Source organism: Heptranchias perlo, chromosome 18 (assembly GCF_035084215.1).
Source record: "Heptranchias perlo isolate sHepPer1 chromosome 18, sHepPer1.hap1, whole genome shotgun sequence".
Classification (NCBI taxonomy): domain Eukaryota; kingdom Metazoa; phylum Chordata; class Chondrichthyes; order Hexanchiformes; family Hexanchidae; genus Heptranchias; species Heptranchias perlo.
In genome coordinates this window covers 32,529,324-32,555,334 of record NC_090342.1, presented here as the reverse complement: position 1 = coordinate 32,555,334, position 26,011 = coordinate 32,529,324, and the positions used below count along the sequence as shown (strand labels likewise).

Below are 26,011 nucleotides of genomic sequence, written 5' to 3'. Positions count from 1 at the left end.
ACTGTGCCCAGTTTTGGTCCCCCCACGTGGTGGGTGATATAGCGGCTTTGGAAAAGGTCCACAGGAGAGCTACAAGAATGATTCCTAGCTTAAAGAACCTCAGCTACTCAGATAGGCTTAAAGACCTTGATCAATTTACTTTAGAGAAGTGTAGACTTGGAGATGATCTAATAGAGGTCTATAAAATAATTAAAGGGCTGGATAGTGTCTCTATTGATAGATTATTCCAATTTAACAGTTTGGAGAGGACCAGGGAACACGAGTTTAAACTATGGAAGAGTAGGAATAGACTGGAAGTTAGGCGGTTCTTCTTTTCCTAGAGTAATGAGCCTCTGGAATAGTGGGTGTTTAATCTCTGCCTTCAGGAGGGAGCTGGACCAGTTCCTGACTGGGGCAGAGATTGCATCAAATAGAAGGTAAGTGTCTTTATAGATAACACTTGGTCCATGTGATCTCCTGGAATGGTTTTGATTGCCTGAGAGGGTCAGAGAGGAACCTTAGATTATTTTTTCCCCTTATTGGCCCTGGGTTTTTCTGTTTCTTGCCTCTCCCAGGATTACATGCGAGGTCAGGGGAGGGAAGAAGTGTTTATCCATGGTGGACCAGCTGGTCTTTTCCTGCCATCAATTTCATACATTCGTTCATATATAATTGAACTTTTTCAAGATTGAAATCAAGAGTTTTGTTCAGTAAGGGCATCATGAGATATGGATCAATGGGGTAAATAGAGTTGAGGTACAGATCAGCCACAATCTGAATGAATGGCAGAACAGGCGCAAGGTGCTGAATGGCCTAATTCCTGTGACCAGTCTCACCTTTGAGGGCAGATCCATGTACTTGGTCACCTTAAGAGTGGTGGAAGCCTGAGGGAAGGCTCCTTGCCCACATTCTAAACCAAGAAATGCTAAGTGAAACCAGTGGGGAGGGAAGATAGGCAAAGCTACCTGTGCAGGTCTGATTTCAACAGTTCCAACCTAAGGAGAAAAGCCACAGCTTACACCACCATGCATGAAACATGGTAGGACAAACCAGGAATAATTATGTTTTGGCAATTTAGTAGGACTAGTGTCTGAATTATGGTGTCATTTTAACATGGCAATAGGGGTAAAGTAACAGCTTTATTTCATATTCCCTCTGGGAATGTGAACTGTCAGGGTTGGAGGACTCTATGGAGCTGAATAATGCTTCCCCTTGCTGCTATGCTCCATAACTGTCCAAAACTTTGAGATGCAAATGAACAATAATTTATAATGTATCCCATAATCAAATCTGTTCGTGTCCCCCCTCTATTACGAATTACTACGGAGGTCAAAAAAAATTGTTATTTATTTTTATATTTAGATTTACATTTCTACATGGTTTATGGCAAGATATTAACTGATCTCCATGGTCACTTATTGTGATCATCTTCCTCTGTTTAAAGTGGTAAAGTACAACAGATCTTACAAATGGTGCAATGAAGGGGATTGCAATGTAGACTGGGTAAATGTATGAAGTGACCCCATGGCCTTTCTCAATGGTTTATCTGGCTCTGGCAGATATAGTGGCAGCTGTGATAATGCTGTAAGGACTGCATTTCTGCACTTGAAACATGGCAGAAATGTGATCACTATGTGCTTAAGGAAAGCAAAAGCTTAAAAGATAATTTAGAATTGCAGAGCATCTTTTAATAAAGGTAGGCTGTTTACATCCCAATTTGATGAGCTTGGTAAGAAACTGCCATTAATGCATCTAAAAGCATCATCACACCTTTCTTCTTCAGAGCTGTCTCCCCCCAAAAAATCCAACACTTAAAGGCATTTTGCTTTTGGATTGTTGTAAGTTATTGAATAATTTCAAAGAAATTGCTGCAGTAGGACTTTCATGATGGAAAATGGCACAAGACTGGAGACAAATTGCAGTCATTCTGCAAAATAGGTAATAATCAATCTGTTTACAGGAATGTTTGAATGAAAGCAGAGTAGTAATGCAGGAAACGATTTGCTCATTGTAAACACTCTGCCAACTTAGAGCAAACAAACTTTCACTGTACCTAGAGATTGAATTTGAAAATATCCTGTTTATACAAAAATATATATGCAACACTTAAGCAAAACGACACGCTGCCCACACAAAAATGCAAATTTGATTATTGTTCCACATGGATTATGTATCTTTCATGCTATTTTACAATCCATTTGGATAGTAAATTGGATTTCCCCCAACATGCTCCTCATTCCAATTCAACTGGTGACTAATGCAACTGGGGCACTCTTCATAAATGTCACACCCTCTGTTTTGAAACCTGTACAAGCATGCAGTTGTGTAGAAATCAAACTATTTCCAGACAACACATTGGTAGCAGCCATTTATATTTCAAATTTTACATCATCTATTCAATAAGCAGATTAAACTTTACTGGGTCTGCCATAATGATGCAAAAGCTCTCCAAACAATGCTAAGCTTGGGTTACTGTGAATTTATATTTAAATTATACACTGTCACCATTTTGCTAAACTCCAATCCTTGTTGAATTCTGGGTTAAGTATATTCAACAGCCTTTTGAGCAATGCAGCATACTGCAACACCAGAGTAGTGGAACATACTTGTTTCTTTCCTCAAATGTTGCTATCGGTAGGAAATTAGGGCCATTGTCACCTGCTTTCTGACAACTGGTAAAGTAGCATTGGTGGAGGCCTGGAAATAAGTTAGCCATCCAGCAAGAGGCATATGGCTATACAAGACCTGTATGAAGGAGGGAGTGAGTTAATTTCACATCCTTTTAAACTGTGAGGTTAATGCTTTCTGCAACAATGTTTGTTTTGAAACCTAAAAACTAGATTATAAAAAGATTAAATATACTAGAGCAAATTCTGCTTTAGACAATAGCCAGTTTCATTGTTTTTATTATTGGGTGTAGTTTGGATTTCCCTTCTGCCCACAGCACACAGATACTCTAGCCTAATAGACATCATTGTTAGTGTTGCAGGTGGGGCCATTTAAGGAATTATATGAAATAATGTTATGATGGACATTCTGCTGCTTAATTGTTATCGTCTTTGGCTAGCTGTGTATTTATTCATGTAGCCAGCTGAGGTGCCAGGAAGGTGAATAGCCCTGTGATTATGTCCACGTGGACTGGACCGTTCTATTTCCAACTCATACACGATTGGGTATAAAAAGGCAGTAACACACAAGCAAATTTTTCCCCACCCTTTTTGTTTAGAGAGTTCTAAGCATGAGTTGGTATTGATGTACAGACTTAACACAACTGAATGAAAAGTTCAAGGTTTCACAGGAACCAGAGGCTTAATACAGACATTTTTGCCAAATCAGACAGCAAATCTCATGCGTCCCAGTCTTCCTCATCTTCAGCGGTTTGCTGCTGTGGAGGTGGGAGGGGTGGAATGGCATCGGACATTCGAGCAAAAGCGCCACCTGGTACAGGAACATCGCTAGCAGCTCCTCCACCACTGCCACCCTCACCTTGTTGAGGACCTTTACCTGAAATACCTATAAATCAGACATACAAGCTTTAATCATTAATTATACTGAATGATAGCATATATTGGTATGATACCTGCTATTATATATTTTGAGGGAAGTAGTTCAAGCTACAGAACGCTTTTCTGTACAAAGGGTCAGCATTGAGTACTCCTGTCAGTGAGATGAAATGCAGAATAAAGTTTACGCTTCTGTTGGCTGTAAAGAACCTACATGGAATGAGTTTGGGGTAATTCTCAAACCAGTTCAGGTTGCTTCAGTTTGAAGCATAAATCTGCCCACAGGTTGGTACTAAAAGTTGTTGGTCACAGGGATGACTGTCACACTAGTGTAGTCAGGGCCAAGGCACATCATTAGGGCAACGCAGAGGAAGCTTTACTCTGCATTAAAATCAATAATATACCCAAAGTGTAGAAAGTATAAAGTAACATCAGTGAGTAAGGCTGTAATTTATTCAGTCTTTTAGATAATGTCACTCATGATTTGACATCAACTGACCCTACAATCACTGTTAATTCGTAAAGCTATGTCAGCACTGGGTATTGTACCTTTCCTCCTCATCGCAAGCTTGTTGAAGAGATCAGACATCAGGTTCCCGCCTCCTTCCCTTGTTCCACCTAGAACACACAACACAGGTCAAGGTCAGTAAGACCTCTCCTTCCTCCCCTGCCCACACTCATAGTTCCAATAGTGTAGTGCACCAAGAAAAAGAGCACATTATACAGGTTTCTAATCTAAATTTCCATACACACCCCCATTAACAAACTATCAGGACAAGAGAGGACAAAAAGCACATCATGTGGAACAATTCTACTATTCAGATTCCCAACGAACGAAGCATGGATTGGAGCTGCTTTTGCAACCATCTGCATCTGTGGTACAAAATGCTCCACACATGTGCAGCTGGCAAGATATTTTACTTTCACTTGTATGAAATATTTCCCAAATTGACAACATGAGTTGGATTTGAGGAGAATTGGGAGGGGGTGGGGGGGTTCTGGGTGGCCTGCTGCCTCTCTCATAAGATAACTATTTAACTAAAGATTACACAAAAGGATTCCTTTGTAATCCAGCATCTAGAAAAAAAAATTGTGAAAATGTCACCACTCAGCACCTTCAAAACTTATAAAATCCCATATAACGTAAAAATGTTTTATATTCCTTCTGAAACATCACATCTAGTTCGGGTCAATTATCTGAAACAAAAAAATGGAGTTTATTGGAAAAATACCTTGTTCCTGTTCTTTCTGCTTCTTCTTTTCCATCTTAATAGCCTTTGCACTGCGCAGTTTGGCTTTCCCGATTCCTCCGGCCTGCCGGATAGATTCCAGCAGATTGGCTCTTCCATTTGAGGGTTTCACGACCTCCTGAGGTGCTCCCTGAACAATGCCAACTTCTGAAGGACAATGAGAGAAAGTAGAAGTTAATAAAAAAGCTTTTCAAAATTAGGGGCCCAATTGATTTGAGAGAGAAATTATACGGGGGCAAACTGAACTTTGATGGGGGCACAAAAAAAGACTTCAATGGAAAGGAAAATCGTGTGATGTAATAGACGGCTGATCTGCTACCATCCATTTTGTGCCCCCATCAAAGTTCAATTTTACCTCCTAGGTCTTTCGGGCATCGCAAAGCACCTTACGTTCAATTAATGACTTTTTGAAGTAATTTATGTGGGTAAACATGACAGCCATTTTCACACAGCATGATGCCACTAACTGGTCATTCATCTCATTTGCTGTTCATCTGTTTTTGGTGGTGTTAGGTGAGGCAAGAATGTTGGCCAGAATGTTAAGAATAGCATCATGGGGTTTTTAACATCCACCTAAACAGGGCCTTGTTTTAATGTCTCAACAGAAATACCACACCTAATAATGCAGTAATCCCTCAGTACCACATTGATGTATCAACCAGATTACCACAGGGATCAGTGCTTGGGCCCCAGCTATTCACAATATATATCAATGATTTGGATGAGGGAAACTGAATGTAACATTTCCAAGTTTGCAGACGACACAAAGCTGGAGTGGAATGTGAGCTGTGAGAAGGATGCAAAGAGGCTCCAATGTGATTTAGACAAGTTGGGTGAGTGGGCAAGAACATGGCAGATGCAGTAGAACGTGGATAAATGTGATTGTAAAAACAGAAAGACAGATTATCTGAATGGTGATAGATTGGGAAAAGGGAAGGTGCAACGAGACCTGGGTGTCCTTGTACACCAGTCGCTGAAAGTGAGCATTCAGGTGCAGCAAGCAGCTAGGAAGGTGATTGGTATGTTGGCATTCATTGCAAGAGGATTTGAGTACAGGAACAGGGATGTCTTACTGCAGTTGTACAGGGCCTAGGTGAGACCACATGTGGAGTATTGTGTGCAGTTTAGGTCTCCTTATCTGAGGAGGGATGTCCTTGCCATGGAGGGAGTGCAACGAAGGTTTACCAGACTGATTCCTGGGATGGCAGGACTGACATATGAGGAGAGATTGGGTCGACTAGGCCTATATTCACTTGAGTTTAGAAGAATGAGAGGTGATCTCATCGAAACATATAAAATTCTAACAGGACTAGACAGACTAGATGCAGGGAGGATGTTCCCGATGGCTGGGGAGTCCATAACCAGGGGTCACAGTCTCAGGGTACGGGGCATGCCATTTAGAATAGAGATGAGGAGAAATTTCTTCACTCAGCGGGTGGAATTCTCTACCACAGAAGGCAGTGGAGGCCAAGTCATTAAATATATTCAAGGAGGAGATAGATATACTTCTTAATGCTAAAGGGATCAAGGGATATGGGGAAAAAGCGGGAACAGGGTACTGAGTTAGACGATCAGCCATGACCATTTTGAATGGCGGAGCAGGCCCGAAGGGCCGAATGGCCTACTCTTGCTCCTATTTTCTATGATTCTATGATTATGTGCTCAGGTCCTGGAGGAGTGGGGGGGGGGGGCGGGGGGGTTGAATCCACAACCTTCTGACTTAGAGGTGGGACTGCTACCACTCTTATAATCAAGGAGATGATGTGCGCAGGGAGGAAGATTTGAGGAACCACATAAAGGCAAAAAGGACAGTCTCACAGTTAAGGGCTAGGTGTAAGCATCATGCAATAATTCCTATGGGGCACAATATGTAGTAAATAAATTAATTGAAGGAATACTGCAGGACGTCGTACAATCTCATCCCCAAAAATATGGATTCAAGTTCCCTTCATCGTTTTTTTCCATTCTTAGGATATGGACGTTACTGGTAAGACAGGCATTCATCGCCCACCCCTAGTTGCCCTGGAGAAGGTGATCATGGGCCTTCTCATTGAACCGCTGCAGGCCGTGGGGTGAAGGTTCTCCCACAGTGCTGTCAGGTTGGGAGTTCCAGGATTTTGAGCCAGCGACGATGAAGATACGGCGATACACAATTGGTGGATAATACACGTGCTGTAGTTTGAACCATACAGATAAGGAAGATCCCCAAATCTGATCCCCAGTCTGATTTGAGCAAGGGCAGCAATAGGGACATTACATCTGGCCTCAGCAATGCTGGATTGGGGAGGAGAATAACTTAAAAAAAAAAGACAGCTGGAGTTCACTGACTCCTATCCAGAGACGTCTGTTTAAAAAGTTCATTTGTGGAGATGATTAGGCAAAGTTGTGACGCTACTGATGTTGAATAGCCTGCTGATGCTCATTTTAACTTCCCTTTCAAATTGCTAATTCTTTTGCTAATACCAAGCCTACATTGGAAACAATTGAGGGCAGTCATAATCACGTCAGCCATCTCTTGGATCAGTGGGCTTTTTTTTATTTTCAAAAAAGCAAGTACTTTAGGGCAAAACTGTTTCAGGAATCCTGGTACCCATTTAAGTTCATGAGATTGAAGATATTTAAAAATCACAGAAGCACAGAACGTAACTGGAGTTGCGCAAAATCGTTCGGCCACAAACCCCTTTGTATTTGGTGCAGTGAACGTCCTACCCAGCAAAGACCTGCAGTCCCACCACATTCCTGCTGATGGCAGTGCTGATCTATAAGAACTCACTACTGTTGGTGGCAGCACCACCAGCAGAAAGTTAATGGGGATGAACATCCATTCATTCCTTCGCATCCCTAATCCCGGTGGCACAGGAGAGAACAACGAATCGCGTTTTTAATGTAACTGCCCTGCATCAATTGAAATGTAATTTAGACCGGATTGAGAAGAGACACATTTACAAACAGACCTGATGGTTGACTGCTGCCAACATTAATTTCCAGAGGTGACTGAACTGGAAGTGGAGGTGGAGGAGGTGGTGGTGGTGGCGGAGGAGGAGGAGCAGTCACTGGCATCAGCTGTTCAGGAGGAGGGGGTCCTACAGGTGGCAGTGGGAGAGTAGTATATTGTTGATCTGAAATGCAGAACATAAAAATTATACTTTAGAGTAACAACCCAGAGGCCACTCCACAATCGCTATGTGAAATGAAGAAGGTTAGATTGAGCTCAGATTATTATTTTACAAATATATAATTCCTGCATTTTCCTAGAAATTGAAGATCATTGCCCTAATGAGGAAGATGAGTTATGATCTCAAGCTATTTCCTAATGTTTGGTAACAATTGGTTTGCAATTAAAATTGGCCAGGGCTAAGCAAAATGGATGCCCGGACAATGGACAAAAATATCACACGCAACAATACTGCACACTTTCTCTGTTCCTCGCCTTCCCTCCCCAACCAAATCATATGCTTTATAGTGGTTGTATCTCTTACAGATTTTAAAGCAGTACTTCCCATAGATACTGAATACTGTATATAGTGACTTAATTTTGAGATAAATTTTGAATGCATTTCATCTTATTGGAGTGCAGCTCTAATGTGCCTTCTGGTTACCAGCCAAGAGAGAGATTGGCAGTGGGCAAAGAACAGTCTTCTGCCTCACCCTCTTGACCGAAGGAGGTGTGGAACACACAAGGGAAAGGGTGCGGGGCAGGGGGGGGGGGGGGGGGGGAAGACTGATGAGTCCCCATGCATCTTTTTAATAGAAATAAATAGAGAGGTTTAATCACCCTGGTGTACTTGTCATGCATCTCCCAGGAGGTTGTTAAAATGTCACAAGAGGCTCAAAAAGATAAAAACAACCATCATCACCAAGTGCATGTGTTCAGCTGTTTCCAGTGGGTGAATACAATATGCCATCAGTTCTACAAACCACACACCAGTAAATGCAGACCATCTTGCAGTACCTGGCCCATTTGTGTAAACTGGTTCTGTATTGAAACTAGGCAGTTCAGGCATATTGCTTCCTGGCACGGAGGGTGCAATGCCTGGACCCAGATCAGCACTGTACATGAGGTCATCTGCGATGCCAGGCAGATCTGGCAGGTAGGATGGGACATCAATCTCTGGGACCTGTCCCAGGTCTGGCACGTAGAAATAATTCTCAGTTGTCTGAAATAACAAAAGAATGCAATGTTCAGAAGCCCACATAAAACAGCTCAAAAAACACTTTGTAGCAATATTGAGAAGTCGTTATTGGAAGAATGTTGTACATGTTCAGTTTCAGCCAGCTTGGAGCTAGTGTGTGAACAACATGCACCACCTGGCTCCCAGTAAGTTTTATATCAGATCACATTTATAAATCAGAAAGACATTTTGGGGCAGGACATTACTGCACCAATTGCATTTCCCTTCAGACTTCCTGAATCCCATGTTGGGCTCATGAAATTCGAGAGGGGAGCCTAACTGGCTTAGCTCGAGTTCCAAAATTTAGTGTTCAGAGTTTTTCCATTAACACCAAATGACTGTGGTCCCTCTTGAACATGGTTAAACATTTATCTACATTACAAGTTCAAGAAATCTTGTAGTCAGACTGTCAATGCCAAGCTGACAGAGCTCAGGCAAAAGTTTCAGTGCAAAGCTAAGAAACTGGATGTACTGATAATGCAAACAGACTTGCAGCAATGAACGTCTACTAGTGAAAATTTAATTATGGGAAGAACTCACAATTAAATAACTTTGTTACTAACGATTTCCTATCACACAGACTATGCAGAAATTAACCAGGTTACTCTCATTCCCTTTTGTTCAGTGATTGAAGCACTGTGTAGTTTTCATTAACTATTGATTAATAAGCATGAGGAAATCTCCCCTTCTCCCCATGCCCAATGGGGCAGTCTGCAGAGGAGGACTGGTGACAGGTAAATGCACAACAACCTTTTATCTGTGCATAATACAAAGCTGTGCCCAGCACACTGCCAAATTGGCATTTTGCACATCCAGCATTTAAAAAAAAATGAAAACATAGAGCACAGTATTATCGTGGCAGAGTGGATGGGACATGGGACACGCTCCCGCTCCCCCTCCCCCAGTGATGCGGTCCTCCAGAATTACCCGTCTTTCAAGCTGCTCTCTTTTGGTGATAGAGAGTGGAGCATCAAATGGTTTCTCCTCTTTCTCAGTCTCCAGCGCAGTGTGAGTTTTTGTCACAGCTCCGGCTAATGGGTCCAATAGAACGTACTTCTTGTAGCTGCAGGGAGAAAGAGCAGAACACTATCAAACGTCTGCTTCAATATCTTAGGCCTCCATTCTAGAGAGCAAGAGCAGAACGGAATATTTATAAACCAAGCTACATGTCTAAGATACATTACTTCCTTCTGGCTATTCTTGATATACTATAAAAATAATTTTTGCAATTCCCAAACATATACTTTAGCCATTAACTGTAAAAGTTTAACATATATTGGAACCAGTCCAGCATTTCCATTTCTGGGGCATCTCAGTGAAACATACAAACTAGTAACAGTTAGTGCAGAATCTTAAGGGTAATTTATGATCAATGAAAAGTGTATCCAGAACACCCACTTTGTTTGAGACTTTGAATCGAGAGGTTGAAATAAGCTCTAAATAATTTGTATCATCGCCAGGAAGTGCAGCAACACTTCTCATAGGATTACTTTTGCTGCTGTGAGCTGAACCATGTGACCAGCCTTTATACTATAACATTTTCATTCTCTTCCAGGTTTTTTGTTTAAGATGGGACAGAAATTCAAGTTGGAAAACACAGAGCTCCCTTGTGTGAACTTAAAACAGCTTAAAATGCTTTGAAGACATTTTAACTCAGGAAGAAGGATCTCCTAAAACCTTAAAATTTAGATAATTTATCATTTTAATAGCTTTAAAACAGTTTCATCATTTTACCTAAAAAAAACCTGAACTCAGAAGTTCACACATGGAGACACAGCCGCCCAACTGCCTTTACACTGACCAAAATTAGAGTACAACTATTTTTTTCCTTCATGATGCTGTGCATCAATATAAAGTAGGTTTGAGTTTCTTTTTCGATTAAATTTACTTAGGATCATAGAATGATACAGCACAGGTGGTCGTCATTTGGCCCATCGCGCCTGTGCCGGCTCCTTGTAGGAGTTATCCAATTAGTCCCATTTCCCTGCCCTTTCCCCATAGGTCTGCAAATTTGTTTAAAATGACCTGCCCATTTTGATCCAGGCATGATTAAAAAAAGAGCTGGCCAGAACAAACAACACATCAATGATTACACATTTATGTAATGGTTCTATTTGTTTAAATGTGATTATCACAATGTGAGATTCATTATTTATAATTCATACACAGAACCTGCAATATACACCAGAAATAGATTTTTTTTTGTGTGAATAAGCTGCAGGTTGCTGTTCTGCAAAAGTGACGTCAATATTTAATCCTCTCCTGTGAATGTCATCTTGCGTTAATGACATGAACACAGACCACACTGACAGTTGGTATGTGCGTGTACAACTGCCAAAGTACAACTCACATACAGAATACATATACCAATAAAAACAAAACTATTCTCTTTCTCTTAACAGGGTTAATGACACTTACGGGTTCTCAGTGGTGTTGAAAAGTAGCAGAGAACTGATGGAGCTGATATTTCGAGGAAGGCTTCCCAACCCTTCTTCTGTCTCATTCTCCTCCCGTGACTTAGTGTTCAAACACACAGGATAATGCTTTGCCTTCTCCTGAAGGAAAAGAAGAAAAATATTTCAATTAGTTCAGTCTGCAAGTCTCTGCCTGCACTAGAAAATTGAACGTTTGCACTGGAAACATTTCTAATTCTAACTAGATTGGCTTCTAGATGTTTACTGTACTAGAGTAAAAAGACTGATTCCGAATGTCAGAGGATGAATCACATAAGAAACTTGCCCACCCTTCATGGTGAGTCCTGGCAGTGAATTTCAGCTGACTGCCTGTGGGGGGGCAATCACAGCACAGTCCATGTTCTATGCACTTGACATTCATCTCACATGTTCTTTCAACCTGGAGGAGATCCACTGGACAGTGATCAGGAGCAGGAATTTCAGCTGATTTATCATCTCCCTTGCTCAGACATAGCAAGGCCTCACTGCCACCTCTGCTGAGATTAGACATAGGTTGGAAATAATAGGTCAGTAGTGATCGTATTGAATCAACTATCTTAATATACTACTGGAGTTGGTCATTGATGCAGAGACCATATCTAACTTATTTTTGATTGTTGACAAGTGGATGAAGGAAAAGGGGATAAAGGGATGTGGGAAATGGGAATATGGGAACAGGTGGGCAGATGGGATTAGGACTATTGCTTGTGTAGAGGAAAAACGCCTCCACGGACTGGTTGGGCTGAGCAACCTGTTCCTGTGTTCTAATTCTAAGTATGCATTTACTGTATTTCCAAATATAAAAACCCTGCAAGAACAGAAAGGGGTGGAATGTGTTCATGTTGTTCATACTTTACCTTTTTACACCACAGATGGCACAATGTGTGAATCACCTGTTGTCTTTTTCTGTTCAAAAACAGAGTGTAAAACACTAATTTTTCCAGAACAAGATTGCATTTGAGATATAAAGTAGAAGCAAGACATACAGGTTGCATATTACTGCTATACTTGGTAAGGAAAGGGGATAGACAATCCAGTGTAAAGACTACTTTGGAGGGCTCTAAAGACAAAATCTAGGAGCTGGAAGGATTGAAGAATGTATTATGCACTGTTCTATTAGTTTTCTGGTCTGATTCACTTTGCATTGTAAATAAATAATCCACTGCCTAAATAGATTAATATTTGACGTGTATTAACCAGAAAGGCATTGCACAATATTTTGAGGTAAAGTGACATGATTGTTTTAGTTCATTCACATCAATTTTTAATATGCGAAATGCTTCAACCCCATTTGCACAGTTTTTAATATTTATACAGCTTGTATAAAGGGTCATCAGGATGACATAAAGAAAACTGTAAACAACAGACAAGCAGAGAACTGGAGGAGTAAACTGGTTGCTTATATGTTTTTTAATTAAAATGAATTAAACTCCACATAATTCACAAGGAAGACGCTGTGGCCAATAGTTCCTAATGACCCAGGGCTCAACTGCACAAATCATTCATGTAATGACCAGTATGGGGTAACTACAGGTTAGTGATTTGACAAGGATAGGATGGACAAAGTACTTTGAGAAAGTGCTTTCAGTATAAAAAACCCTCCCCTTTTAAAATTTAAAAAACTGTAATCATGTAAACACCTCCTTTCTTGTAGAAACTGGCGCTGCTTTGATAATTACATTTTCACTCCTGTTGTTCCACTGACTAACTCCAAGATATGTGAGCTGGGTAAAATGTGCACCCAGGAGCAAGAGATTGCACAAAATTAATTAACAAAACAGAACATGATTTTGCAGCCAGCTTTATACTGAAAGTACTCCTGGTTGAAAGAGAAGACACAAGTACATGGAAGGATCCCAAAATGGATAAATGACTAATTCTGATGAGGAAGAGGACCCATAATTGCTCTATACCTGCACTGCCTTTTCATCCAGTGGCTTCAGCTTGCTGTGAATCTTGTAACGTGGACGCTTCTGCAAAGCAGGGTCATCTACCCCAGTGAAAATGGAAACGTAATCCTGAAGCCTGTCAGGTGCAGGGTACTTTGCACTGGAAAAGACCTGCACAGGACACGACAGAACAAAAGGCACATGAAACATATAATTAAGCTGGTATTAGCAAAGCGACAGCACACAGCCTCATCTCCATATAGCCCAACGTGACATTGCTCCCCACTACCCCACTTTGAGGAAACGCGCTGTATATGAACACTGCCTCATCAAAACTGTGATCTGGAACTAGATGCATGAAGAATCGTAAAATTTAAACCACACCCTACCACTTCATGGTTTAGTATACTGAAGGTTGAATTGAGTATTCACTTCTAACCATCGTTTACTGTACAGTGCTACCATTTTGCAATCCCAATATTTATTCCACTGTATAAAAATTGTAGTGTGACAGAGAAAGATATATTACACACAAAAAACTCATGTACACATGCATACTGTTCATTTTCAATAGATTTGATGTTCTTATATTTCTGTAATATTTGAAGGGAGCACTATCCAAACTTCATTATGATATGAAATGGACAAAAGCAAATGACACCCCACCCCCCGCTCCCCCCACCATTCTGTGGTACACCATCTGAGAATGTTGCAGTGCAGGATTTCATTGTGACTTCTCTATTCAATATGCCAGATGTTGTGTGACAGCTAGCAGTCATTTCAGATTCAAACACCGTTTATAATGGCACCTCAGTAAGTAACAAAGGAAGTCAAACTAGACAACTGACTAGAATTATGATTAATTGGAGAGCTATTTAGACTAAATTTGTATTGTTACTGGCTCTGCAAACTATAAAGGAATTTTACTATATGATGGGTTAAATAGTTTCCTGACTAGAAGTACAGATAATGCTTCAGAGGAAACTAGTTGTAGTGGAGTCTAAGTACAGTGCTGTTATTTAGCATTTTACATTGAAAAAGTCAGATCATCTAACTTCAAATCATGCAACAAAGAGGGTCAGCGACGCACTGAAGGAATACTCAAAGTCAATGGCCTTATCCTTGAGAATTCAGCCAATTAGCAGCAGCTCAGACTGCTCACATGCACCTTCTCGTAGCTAGTTATAGAGTACCATTGGCTGACTCGCTGGGTGCAGGTCTTCTTGAACTAGGACATTGGCTGCAGAGAAAGGAGAAATAAATCACCAGTACGGTGCAGTGCAGACCAGTTCATAGATCTCAGATGGAATGCTACAATTTGCTTCAGTATCCCTGGGATTAAGAAAGGGGCCGGGGTGGGGGGGGGGGGGGGGGGGGGGGGGGGAGTGCGGATGAAGGCACGATTCCTGTTTCAGATCTCTATCCAGGGATCCCTGCTCCAAACGTATATACGCATATCAAGTAGACAGGATTAGGCTGGGGTGTAGCGCATCCCCTTGTCAAATTGCCAGCTCACACATTAAGGATGCCCACTTGAATGAGATACCAGTGGGACTGTACCTCAGAAAAAGTCTGTGCCTTCAAAAGAGGGGTGATAAGGGAAGGAAACTGGGAGAGAGAAAAAGTTGACACTCAGTTTTGGAGCATCAGATTTTCCCCCACACATGTATGGGCCTACATAGCATGGTCATATCTTACAGCATAACCTCAATGTTTTGTTGCAGTTTATTGCATTGTTTAGAAGTTTGGACATTTACTGTATCTGAAAGCACTTCTGTTATACATACTGACAAATCAGAAATATCGTTCTGGTTCTAAAGTGGCCAGATAAACAGGGCTACTACCTCAATAACAAACCTGCCCCCTTTTTCTGAATTCACAAATCCCTATTTCCATGCAGAAACAGTCCAGAATCACTCTCACCCAGAAAACCCTGGAAAATTAGCCCTTACTTTAGTGGCTTTCTTGCTGCCTTTGATTTTCTTAATCTTAGCTTGTGCCAAGTTGATCCGGTCACTGATGCACTGCAAGCGAGTTTGGTTGCTCTCCACGTTTTGGGAAACCCTGTAACAAGACATCCTGCTGTTAACATTTGTTCTAAATGGTGATTCGCCATTATGAAAATATATTTTCCACTGCTCAGTTAAGGGGAGGATATCAAACTAGATTCAAAATTGGTTAGAAGGGAAAAACAGAGAACAAGAGTTAAGAACAGTTTCAGAGTGGTTGGAAATGGATAGCAGTGTCCCACAGGGTTCAGTTCACAGGCCACTTCTGTTCACTGTGTATATCAATGATTTGGATATAGGCCTAGAGGGAGTGGTGTCAGAATTTGCAGATGGTACCAAAATGGGCAGTAAAGTTGATTCTTTAGAAGTCCAAAGGTAGCTGTGAAGGGATATTGATAAGATGAGAGAATGGCCTAAAAAAATACAATGTCAGTATGTGTGAGCTGATGCATTTTGGTAAAAAAATAACAATTATACTCTGAAAGTAGGCTTGGTGCAGTGGTAGAGCAGAGGATCTTGGGGGTACAGGTTCACAGAACATTAAAAGGCAGCACCACGGGTTGATAAGGCTGTTAAAAAAAGCTAATGGAATTCTAGGTTTTATCTCGAGGTAAAGAATATAAAAGCCAAGAGGTAATGGATAAGCCCATACAAAATCTTAAGACTTCAATTAGAGGACCGTGTGCAGTATTGGGCTCCACACTATAGGAAAGGCATTGAGATTTTAGAGAGGGTACAACACAGATTTACGGGGATTCTGCCTGGTATGAGGAAATACAAATAAAACAGACTTGAAAAACTGGGTCTTTTTTGATAAAGCAATGCAGATTATGGGGCTATTTGATAAAAGTGTTTAAAATTATGAATGCATGGGATAGGGTAAATAGAAACAGACTGTTTGAAGTAGTTGAGGTATCTATGGCCCCTCATTTTAGAACCAAGAATAAATAAGAAATTTAGAACAGACAGCAAGTGAAATGATGGGGGATGAAGGAAAAAAGGTTGAAGGAATATGGGAACAGGATGGATAAAAGTGATTGGAACTATTAGCTTGAGTGGAGCATAAATGGTGACATGGTCTGGTTGGGCCGAGTGGCCTGTTTCTGTGTTGTAAATTCTATGTATCATATAAAAACAGATAGCACAGTTCTCCCTTCCCCTGCAATTACTTGATTCTGCCGCTCAACATCTCCGCTCAGAAGATCAGGAATTCATTGTGTGAAATAAAATCAAGGAGAGTCAGATACAAAACCATCTGACTGTGCATCAAGATTATCTATCTAACTTATAAAAAACAAAATCAGCTGTGTACAGTACATTAATCACTTTCCTCATTAGACACCCAATCATCTAGCACACACAAAATAAGCCAAAAACATACTAAAGACAAAAATAAATACAGTAGTTATACACGAATCAGCAGAATACAGAAACTTAATTGTAGGCAAGATAATTGAACAAAGTGTCTTGTGATGAGAATTGGACCCTTCAACTGCAGAATTAGTTCTAAGCCAAGATAATGCAAGCGCCATAATCTTCACCAGTAAGCAAGATTGCGACATGAAGAACATTGAAGGCAGGGCTTTAAATATTTAAGAGCGTTCTTAAATGCTATTAGTGATAACAATGCATTATGGCAATTTTTACTGCAATCTTCAATTTATCAGTGTTGTGAGAAAGCCATACCTTCAGACAGCTTAAGTGCATCTACTTTGAGATCATGCTCCAAAGTATTTACATTTTCTGTGTCAAATCTCCCAAGTCCTAAAAATTATAATATGGAGGGGGTTGGAATTCAAAATAAAGGCTATCCATCTTGTGCTCATGCTCACTAGGAACTGAATTAAGACATAGAACCCTTGTAGTCAGAGTAAACAGACTCTCATCTGATAAAAGGTCATCAACCTGAAACGTTAATTCTGTTTCTCATTCCACAAATGCTGCCTGACCTGCTGAGTGTTTCCAGCATTTTCTGTTCTTATTTCAGATTTCCAGCACCCACAGTATTTTGCTTTTGTTTCATCTGATCATTCTGGGTGGATTCCAACCCAGGACCCAGAAGTAAAAGGCCAGTATCTAACCCACTACCCCATACCAAACATTTCAGTTTACTCTTTTAGACAAAAAAATAGTCAAGAGTTCTGTAACGGGAGACCAGGCTTCACCATACTCCTTTCTATACTAATGATGGTTTTTGCTAGCACTTCCATGGTACTTCTATGCTCTTTAATGGGCCAAGTGAATTCCACACATACAGAACTTTAAGACATTACATAACTGCTGTGATGTAAGCACAGCATTAGAAGACCACAAACAGAAGTTACACTGGGGTGCATTACATAAAGGATAACAGCTTATAAAGGGACCCATAATAGAGGTCTCATTCTGAGCAACTTTTCTCCCTGTTTGGCTACATTTTATATGGATGGAATCCACCAGTAAGTACAGAGTCAATTGGGATGACATGTTCAGTTGTATTTTAATACACAATACAAAGGAGCTATATCTTTGGTGGCCTACTCCGGTACAGCAATAGAAATAATTTGAACACCAATAGCCATCTGACATTTTCCAATGGTTTTGGTAGAATTTAGTGCAAAAGCTTTTCAAACCCCTCTGTATAATAATTGGGAACAAGCAGAAAGAGGAAGGTCCCACATTCCATACCAAACTGCAATCTTCTCAGCATCACAGAATGACAGTATCAATGAAGCCTAAGTAATGTACAGTTAATGCAAAATAAAAATAAAATATCAACCTCAAGTTTAGCAAGAGACAGTCGCTCCAAGCAGAACAAAGTCATTTCATATGGTTAGTTTGAATTAAGTCTTAGATTGTCAACTGGTTAAGAAAATTGACTGCACTCCTGAACTGCCCAATTTCACAAAGTTTCCAGCTCAGGCACCACATTGTTGAAACAAACACAATTCAGTAACAGAATTACTCTAGTGACAGGAAAAGCTGTTTCTGTACTATTAACCTGAAAGAACACCCTTAAAATACAATTTTAATTTAAAAGTTGAAATACTTCCAATTCTGCCCTCCTAGTTGTCCCTATTTTCCCACCCCATCCTCTTTCAAAAACTTTAGATATGTATAATTAAAGTTAAACTTTTTCTCCTTCCCTCCTAAAATTAGGTTAATAACCTGTTTTTTCATACCAAAGCCTGAGCACACCAGGACAAATAAACTCAACACACATGTAGAAAGGGTTAAGGCTACACTGGGGGAAAGACAACATGGGACATGTTACACAGAGGGGAGAAAGGTGATATTATTGATGTGCCGTGTCCAAGCAATACTTCTCTGGAGAGTTATACCCAGGAACTTCTGCTCTTTGCTGGTCTTGATTAGTTTTGACACCAACTCAGTTCCCACATCCAGTTCTTGTGCTTGTTTCCTTTGAGTAGCACATTCATTGTGACTTTCTAGTGCTCAGCAGAATTTGCCACTGGCATGTCTATTTCTCCAAATCATCCAGGAATGCTGATTATAGCAAATATCCTTCACTTTCTATAGTAGTACACACAATCTAGTCACAAGCCAATCAGAAATCAGGGTTGGAGGATTGGGTGATCAAATCTACACAATGTGACTGGGTAACAGTCCTGATGAGGGTATATTAAGCAGATGCAGGCATGAAAAGCCACATGAACCAATTCACGTGACAATGGGGCAACAGTCAACATCGGTTATGTCAGCACCCAGCAGATGGAAATAGCCACTGGTCAGATGATCCAGTCATTTTATTGGAAGTGGTTTGAAATGATGAATTGAACAAAGTAGGACTGAATTTCTACAATACTAAGCTGCAAATCCAAAATAAAAAACAGTAAATAAAAAATTGATGATCTTTTGTATCATCTAACAGTTTTCTATGAAGCAATTTGTAGGTCCTCCATTTGCTGATTGTAGCATTAGTTGTTTTTCTTTTTTTTTCAACCTTTCTAATATTCTCTTTTTTTGTTTTCAGTTCCAAAGAAGGGTTACACACATTTTTTTTCCTCTTTACAGATGCTGACTGACCGGCTGAGCATTTCCAATATTTTTTGTTTTTATTTCTACTTTTACAGTATTTGCATTGGAAAGCAGAAATAGAGACTTGGTCACAAAAGCTCGCGTCCTTTTCAATGTGAGCTTTCATTGAATTTCAAAACATGTTTTGAAAGCAGTCACAAAAACTATGATTCAACTAGGCCATTTGCAATTTAATATTCACAATTACAAAAGTGATTAATTTGTCAATTCTCCTACCTACCCATTACCTACAGTAAATTGGGTCGCTAGTTCTTTTGGGGGAGAGGGAGAAAGAGACAAGTTAATTTATGTGCCAATTAGTAACTTTTTGTGATTAAAAACTGCAAGAAACTGTTAAAATATAGCAATTCTACAAAGATGTGGTAAACACCTGTTACCAGCCTTCCCCAACCACAGAAATTCCCAGCTGCTCCAAATCACAACCTGCAGACTCTAAAGACAGAGCAATACCATCACAATGCTTTAAGAAAGTGATTAGACTTAAAATTCTTCAGGTTTCTCTCCCCCAACCCTATGCTTGTTTAAATCTTATTGCACCTTTTTTTTTGTTCACATTTACAAAAGGGAATAAATGTCTTAATGTCTACACATGCACATTTCCAGCAAAGGGGGGGGGGGGGGCAGGGGTCATCTGATAGCCATTAGTGGCAGGAATCGTGGCTGAGTGGTCTCTGCTCCAGGGACAACTAGACCAATTGTAAACAGCCTTGTTACCCTCTTACATGAGTTCAGGTACCTCAGCTCAGCAATAAAGCCTAAAGATTTCCAGGGATGTATGTCTCACTTCCACATTGGGCTGTCCTTTTTTTGACTAAAACATTGGCATTTACTCTACTCAAATCTTGGGACTTCAGCAGGGGCCATCCTCATAGCTTGATGATAAAATTAGTCCCTTTGGACTCATTGTATGTCTTAAATGCAAATAATATGGCTGTCCTAAAACTAGTTAAAAAGGTAGAGAGTAGCTGAATCTGATACCAGGAAGGCCTCAGGTTTGATCCTCAGTTGTGCTAAGTTGGTTGATCTCAGTCAGTGTGGGAGTAAGGACACAACAATGGTGTTAGAGAGGGGATAAGAAGTTAGTATAAGACTAGATATGTTATGACACCCCATGCAGTCAATTAGTTCACTGACACACTCCAGGCACACACATGGCCAATAGGATGAGGTGCCAGAGAGCAATCTATGCCAACAGAAATTTATCCCAGCAAGAATTCAACACTGTCAGATGAGGAGAGTAAAATGGAAAAAAGAACATCCTTGGTGGCAAGGGCGCTCGCCACATTGATGCTAAATAATACTGCAGATGGAATGGCGCAACACAGACTTGCACCGTGATCACCTGTGTAACAAGTTTTCAATCTCAGCTGTGTTATCAGGAGTAGGAGTGACAACCAGAAACTAGATACTTCCCCACAGCAATGGAAACAACCATCTTTGCCTGCTGTTGTGCACCTGATTGTATCCAATGGCATCAGCACCAAGGCCTAGGACTAAGTAGCCTGCCTACCCTCCAAGCTACAGAACAGGTACCGAGTCTTCACTTGCTACATTTGAAATTGGAAACATGCTACACACTACACGGAGGGTAATTTTGAGTATCCCAACTCTGTGACGTATATAGAATTTTAATGCTTTTTTTTGGGTGAGGATGGTCAGTACTTTAAAAAAAACACCCAATATCACCAAGCCATTGAATGGATCAGATTCAGATTAAAGTTCCCTTTATCTTAACCCAGCAACAAGTCTTAACCCCATTCTCAGAAGCACATTCTTTTCTGCACCAATTTCCATTTCTTACATCAAGCATCTTTTTGACCACCCCAAGCAAGATTACCAGTTAAGTCCACATTTCTGCACGCAATGATGCCCACTAGGAATATAGCTGAGACAAGTCAACCCAATATCATTTAACTAGTAGATTAACAAGATTTATGCCCCATCATTCTTGCTAGATATGAACTCAAATCTCACAATGAGAAAATATGTTAACCCACTGCTCCACCCTTCTCATCAGATCCCTTGTCACTATTCACAATTTTCCAGAGTTCTGCTGCACCTAATCCACACACATGAAAATATATTCTTCTTAACCCCAAAAGTGTCCTGTAAATATTACATATACATAAACATCTTATGTACTTAGCAGCATATCAACTGGCTAGCTCCACTATCCTTCTGCCTGCCATTTCCCACTGATTCCCGTCATCTCCTTACTTCCTCCAGCTTTGGTCGATACTCAACAGCTTCCTTGATTCTCCTTATGATGTCATCAACACTAAATCACTCAAGAGCTCCCAACCCTACTGTCTCCTGAGTGCAGTTTTTACCTCTAGTCCCTCAAACCCAAAGGAAGCTGACTTAAATGCAAATGGCACATAACTCCTTTTCTCAATAATCAACCATTTTCTCTGACTGCTTTCATTGCTTCCTCCATTTTCAACTCCAATAATGAGTACGAGAAACTTGTGTCACAAAAGATCAAAACTACCTGCCTCCTCCTCCTCCTCCGCCGCCTCCCCCACAATCATATTTCAGGATTTTTGGCCCGTTCAGGGGTTTGAAGACAGTTACTCTTAAATGTTGGGTTTTTAAAAGCAAAAAGCCTATTCATAAAAGTTTTTTAAAAAGCACAAATGCTAAACAAGAAGCAATTCTTTAGCCTGTCTCAGTAATCGATAAAAATCTCACACCCAATGTGCTGGGAACTCTCTGGTCCTGGGCACTTGGCAGAGGTTATCTGGCAGGCCTTCCCTTCTGGCTGTGAATGCAGAGATAAAAATAGAGACACAGGCAGTCAGGTCCAATAAAGGCTGCAAATTCTGTCAAGTTTTAAATAGAAAAGCTGCAAGGGTCAGTAGGAGAATGCAGGAGGGTAGTTAGGAGTTGTTTTATTTAAGTCAATTAGGACCACCTGCTGACGTGGATCTGATCATAACTATCGCTCTGTATGTTCACTTGCTGTGAAATAAAATGAAAATTTGTGGCTGGCCACATTTTACCAGGTGTTGCTCAGTCCACCGTCAGAAAGATTGGAGAAGCTCTTGTGAAAGACATGAATATCTAGTTCAGATCACCAAGGGGGATATCATTGTTGTACCTGAGTTACACTGTCGTCCAAGTAGATATTGCGCAGTGTTAGCATACTCTGGCACTTAAAGGGCATGGAAACCATCCCCTTACCTATCCACAGCTCTCACTGAGACCCTCACCTGTGCTTTCATTACCTCCAAATTTAATTTCAACATCCTTCTGCTGGCCTTCTGAACTCCATCCTTCATAACCTACAACTCGATCAAACTCTGCCGCCCACTCGCCTTCCTTGCAGACCTCAATTGGCTTCTTGTTCCCCAACACAACCAATTCAATATCTTCATTCTCATGACTAAATCTCTCCATGGCCTTACCCCTCCCTACCTCAGCAACCTAGACAAACAGGAATGTAGAGGATTGGCCAAGATCATTGCAATTCATCTGGGCAGTCTCAGTATCTATGAGATATATCCCAACAATATCCATTACAACCCTCTATCAATTTTTTCTCCAGCTACTTATTCATGGAATCATAGAAATTTACAACACAGAAGGAGGCCATTCAGCCCATTGTGTCCGTGCCGGCTGAAGAGCTATCCAGCCTAATCCCACTTTCCAGCTCTTGATCCATAGCCTTGTAGGTTACGGCATTTCAAGTGCCTATCCAAGTACTTTTTAAATGCAACGAGGGTTTCTGCCTCTACCACCCTTTCAGGCAGTGAGTTCCAGACCCCCACCACCCTCTGGGTGAAAAAATTTCTCTTCAACTCCCCTCTAATCCTTCTACCAATTACTTTAAATCTATGCCCCCTGTTTATTGACCTCTCTGCTAAGGGAAATAAATCCTTCCTATCCACTCTACCTAAGCCCCTCAATTAAATCTCCCCCCAGCCTCCTCTGTTCCAAAGAGAACAACCCTAGCCTATCCAATCTTTCCTCATAGCTAAAATTCTCCAACCCTGGCAACATCCTCATAAATCTCCTCTGTACTCTCTCTAGTGCAATTACATCTTTCCTGTAATGTGGTGACCAGATCAGTACGAAGTACTCTAGCTGTGGCCCAACTAGTGTTTTATACATTTCTAGCATAAGCTCCCTGCTCTTATATTCTATGCCTCGGCTAATAAAGTATCCCGTATGCCTTCTTAACCACCTTATCTACCGGTCCTGCTACCTTCAGGGATCTGTGGACATGCACTCCACGAACCCTCTGTTCCTCTACACTTCTCAGTATCCTCCCATTTATTGTGCAATCCCTTCCTTGTTTGCCCTCCCCAAATGCATTACCTCACACTTCTCCGGATTGAATTCCATTTGCCACTTTTCTGCCCATCTGACCAGTCCATTGATATCTTCCTGCAGTCTACAGCTTTCTTCCTCACTATCAACCACATGGCCAACTTTTGTATCATCTGCAAACTTCTTAATCATGCTCCCTACAGTTAAGTCTAAATCATTGATATATACCACAAAAAGCAAGGGACCTAGTACTGAGCCCTGCTGAACCCCACTGGAAACAGCCTTTCAGTCACAAAAGACACCCATCGACCATTACCCTTTGCTTCCTGCCACTGAGCCAATTCTGGATCCAACTTGCCACTTTCCCTTGGATCTCATGGACTTTTACTTTTTTGACCAGTCTGCCACGTGTGACCTTGTCAAAAGCCTTGCTAAAATCCATGTAGACTACATCAAACGCATTACCCTCATCGACCCTCCTTGTTACCTCCTCAAAATAATTCAATCAAGTTAGTCAGACACGACCTTCCCTTAACAAATCCATGCTGACTGTCCTTGATTAATCAGTGCCTTTTTAAATGACGGTTTATACTGTGCCTCAGAATTGTTTCCAATAATTTGCCCACCACCGAGGTTAGGTTGACTGGCTTGTAATTACTTGGTCTATCCCTTTTTAAATAACGGTACAACATTAGCAGTCCTCCGGTCCTCTTCTCTTATTTCCTGATATATCCAGGCTCCACTGCTTTCCTTTGCAGTCCATTATGCACATTAGGCACCCACTGCATAGTTAAATCTTAACTGGCTTTTCACCTTCCGTCTTCTACTTTAATGTCCATACTCTTCAGTCCTCTGGCTGGCTTTCTGAGCATCACACCCTCCCTTTACTCTGCATCAGTGACAGAGCATTCAGCCATCTCAGCCCTACTCTCTGGAGCTCCCTCCCTACTTGTTACTTCTTCTATGGTCTTTAAAAGCCTCCTCAAACCCAGCTTTTTTGGTCACTTCCTCTTTTACTGTTCGGTATTCATTTCTCTTCTATGACATACCTCAAAACATTTTATTGCATGAAAGGCACTATATAAGTGCAAGTTGTTATTAAAGGTGAACACAGTATTAATCTATCTCTTCCAGTTCAGAGTACTTTCTATACTCCTTAAGAAATTAGATAAAAGTCTACACAAACCAGCAAAAAAGAAATAAAAAGTCAGTAGAATTCTTGACTCAGAGGCAGTTTATTCACTTGTTCTCGCAAGTGACACAAACACATTATCGAGCAACTCAAGGCGCAAAAAACACAGAACTAAATCTGTGGAGTAATCCCCCTGCTCAGTAACACACAAGGCCTAATGTTTACATGAGTCTCTCACTATCCACTTCCTTTACGGTCCATACCTAGTGAAGACGTCATTGGAGATTTTCTGGAGATACTGAAGGGCATCACTGATCTGGTGAATAGCTTCTTCACGCCGCAAGTCTGGCTGGATGATTGGAACAGTGTACACCTGTCCTTCAGTGAAGTACTTCGGCATCATTTTAGTTCAACGTTGGAAAACTAGAAACAAGAAAAAAGGCAAAGGCAAAAGAAGTAAAGGTTGGTTAATTAAGTTTACTTTTCTCAGAAATAAACTGCAGTTTTCTGCTATAACACTGTAATCGTTAATGCTCGTGTCAACATTACATTTCAAGTGCTCAGAGTTCCTGAATGGATGCTGATTTGCAATTTTAAAAGGTCATCTGGACTTCTCAGTTAGGCTACAGCCTGTAATTCACATGATACATATCATCTTAATCCTTCAATTAGATTCCACATAGCCACTGTTTTCAAACAGAACACGTTTAACTCTATCACACTGATTAACATGACAAGCTACTCTGTTTTGATCACCGCTTACTGGTCACCCTTATAGGCTAACGTGAAATGCTTACACGGTAACTCATTTGGAGAACACAGGCATTAGATCTGATGGTCAAAAAGAAACATGTTTAAATGCCCATTAACACTCAGGTTTACTGATATCTGCCCACACGTGGGTACGGTTGAGTGTTGGTATGGTCAATTAGCATGTACTAGTGTGCCCACATACCCCAGGAGCGGTGCAGTCAGAGCTCTGCCCCCAGTATTGTGAAACAAACTGTTGCATCTTCCGAGTCAGGCGCCTTCTTGTTGGGCATGCGTACTTCGTTCCCCATGCTCTGCGCTTGTGCAAAGACACACAGAGAGCCTGCCGGCACCTGTAGTTTTCTGGCGGACTATCCCGAGCCCTGCGACTAATTTGCCTTGCGTACTTCGCGGCATCCCCTGCTTCTGACTCTGGTACCACCGCCATCTTGTTTCCCCAATCCCCAACCTCACAACCCTCATTAATCAACTGCTATTTCCAGCTCTGCCCACCACAATCTTACCTCAGGAAATGAATCCGCGCCTGCGCAGCGCCTTCAATTC

The 26,011-nt window shown here is 41.0% G+C and overlaps 1 protein-coding gene across 3 annotated transcripts; it reads right to left on the bottom strand.

Moving 5' to 3' along the window:
• Window positions 1-1,645: 1,645 nt before the first annotated feature.
• On the bottom strand, window positions 1,646-26,011 carry wash1 (WAS protein family homolog 1). Of its 3 annotated transcripts, none has more exons than XM_067999644.1 (11): window positions 25,972-26,011; window positions 24,961-25,120; window positions 15,199-15,310; window positions 13,271-13,417; window positions 11,323-11,459; window positions 9,832-9,967; window positions 8,685-8,889; window positions 7,687-7,851; window positions 4,715-4,879; window positions 4,032-4,100; window positions 1,646-3,492 (listed from the first exon to the last, which is right to left on the bottom strand). In XM_067999644.1, the coding sequence occupies exons 2-11, from the start codon at window positions 25,098-25,100 to the stop codon at window positions 3,326-3,328; spliced, it is 1,443 nt and encodes a 480-aa protein (XP_067855745.1). In that variant the 5' UTR covers window positions 25,101-25,120; window positions 25,972-26,011; the 3' UTR covers window positions 1,646-3,325. The 3 variants fall into 3 exon arrangements, with proteins under 3 accessions (XP_067855745.1, XP_067855744.1, XP_067855746.1); XM_067999643.1 differs by lacking the exon at window positions 25,972-26,011 and adding an exon at window positions 25,653-25,755; XM_067999645.1 differs by lacking the exon at window positions 25,972-26,011 and adding an exon at window positions 25,495-25,630.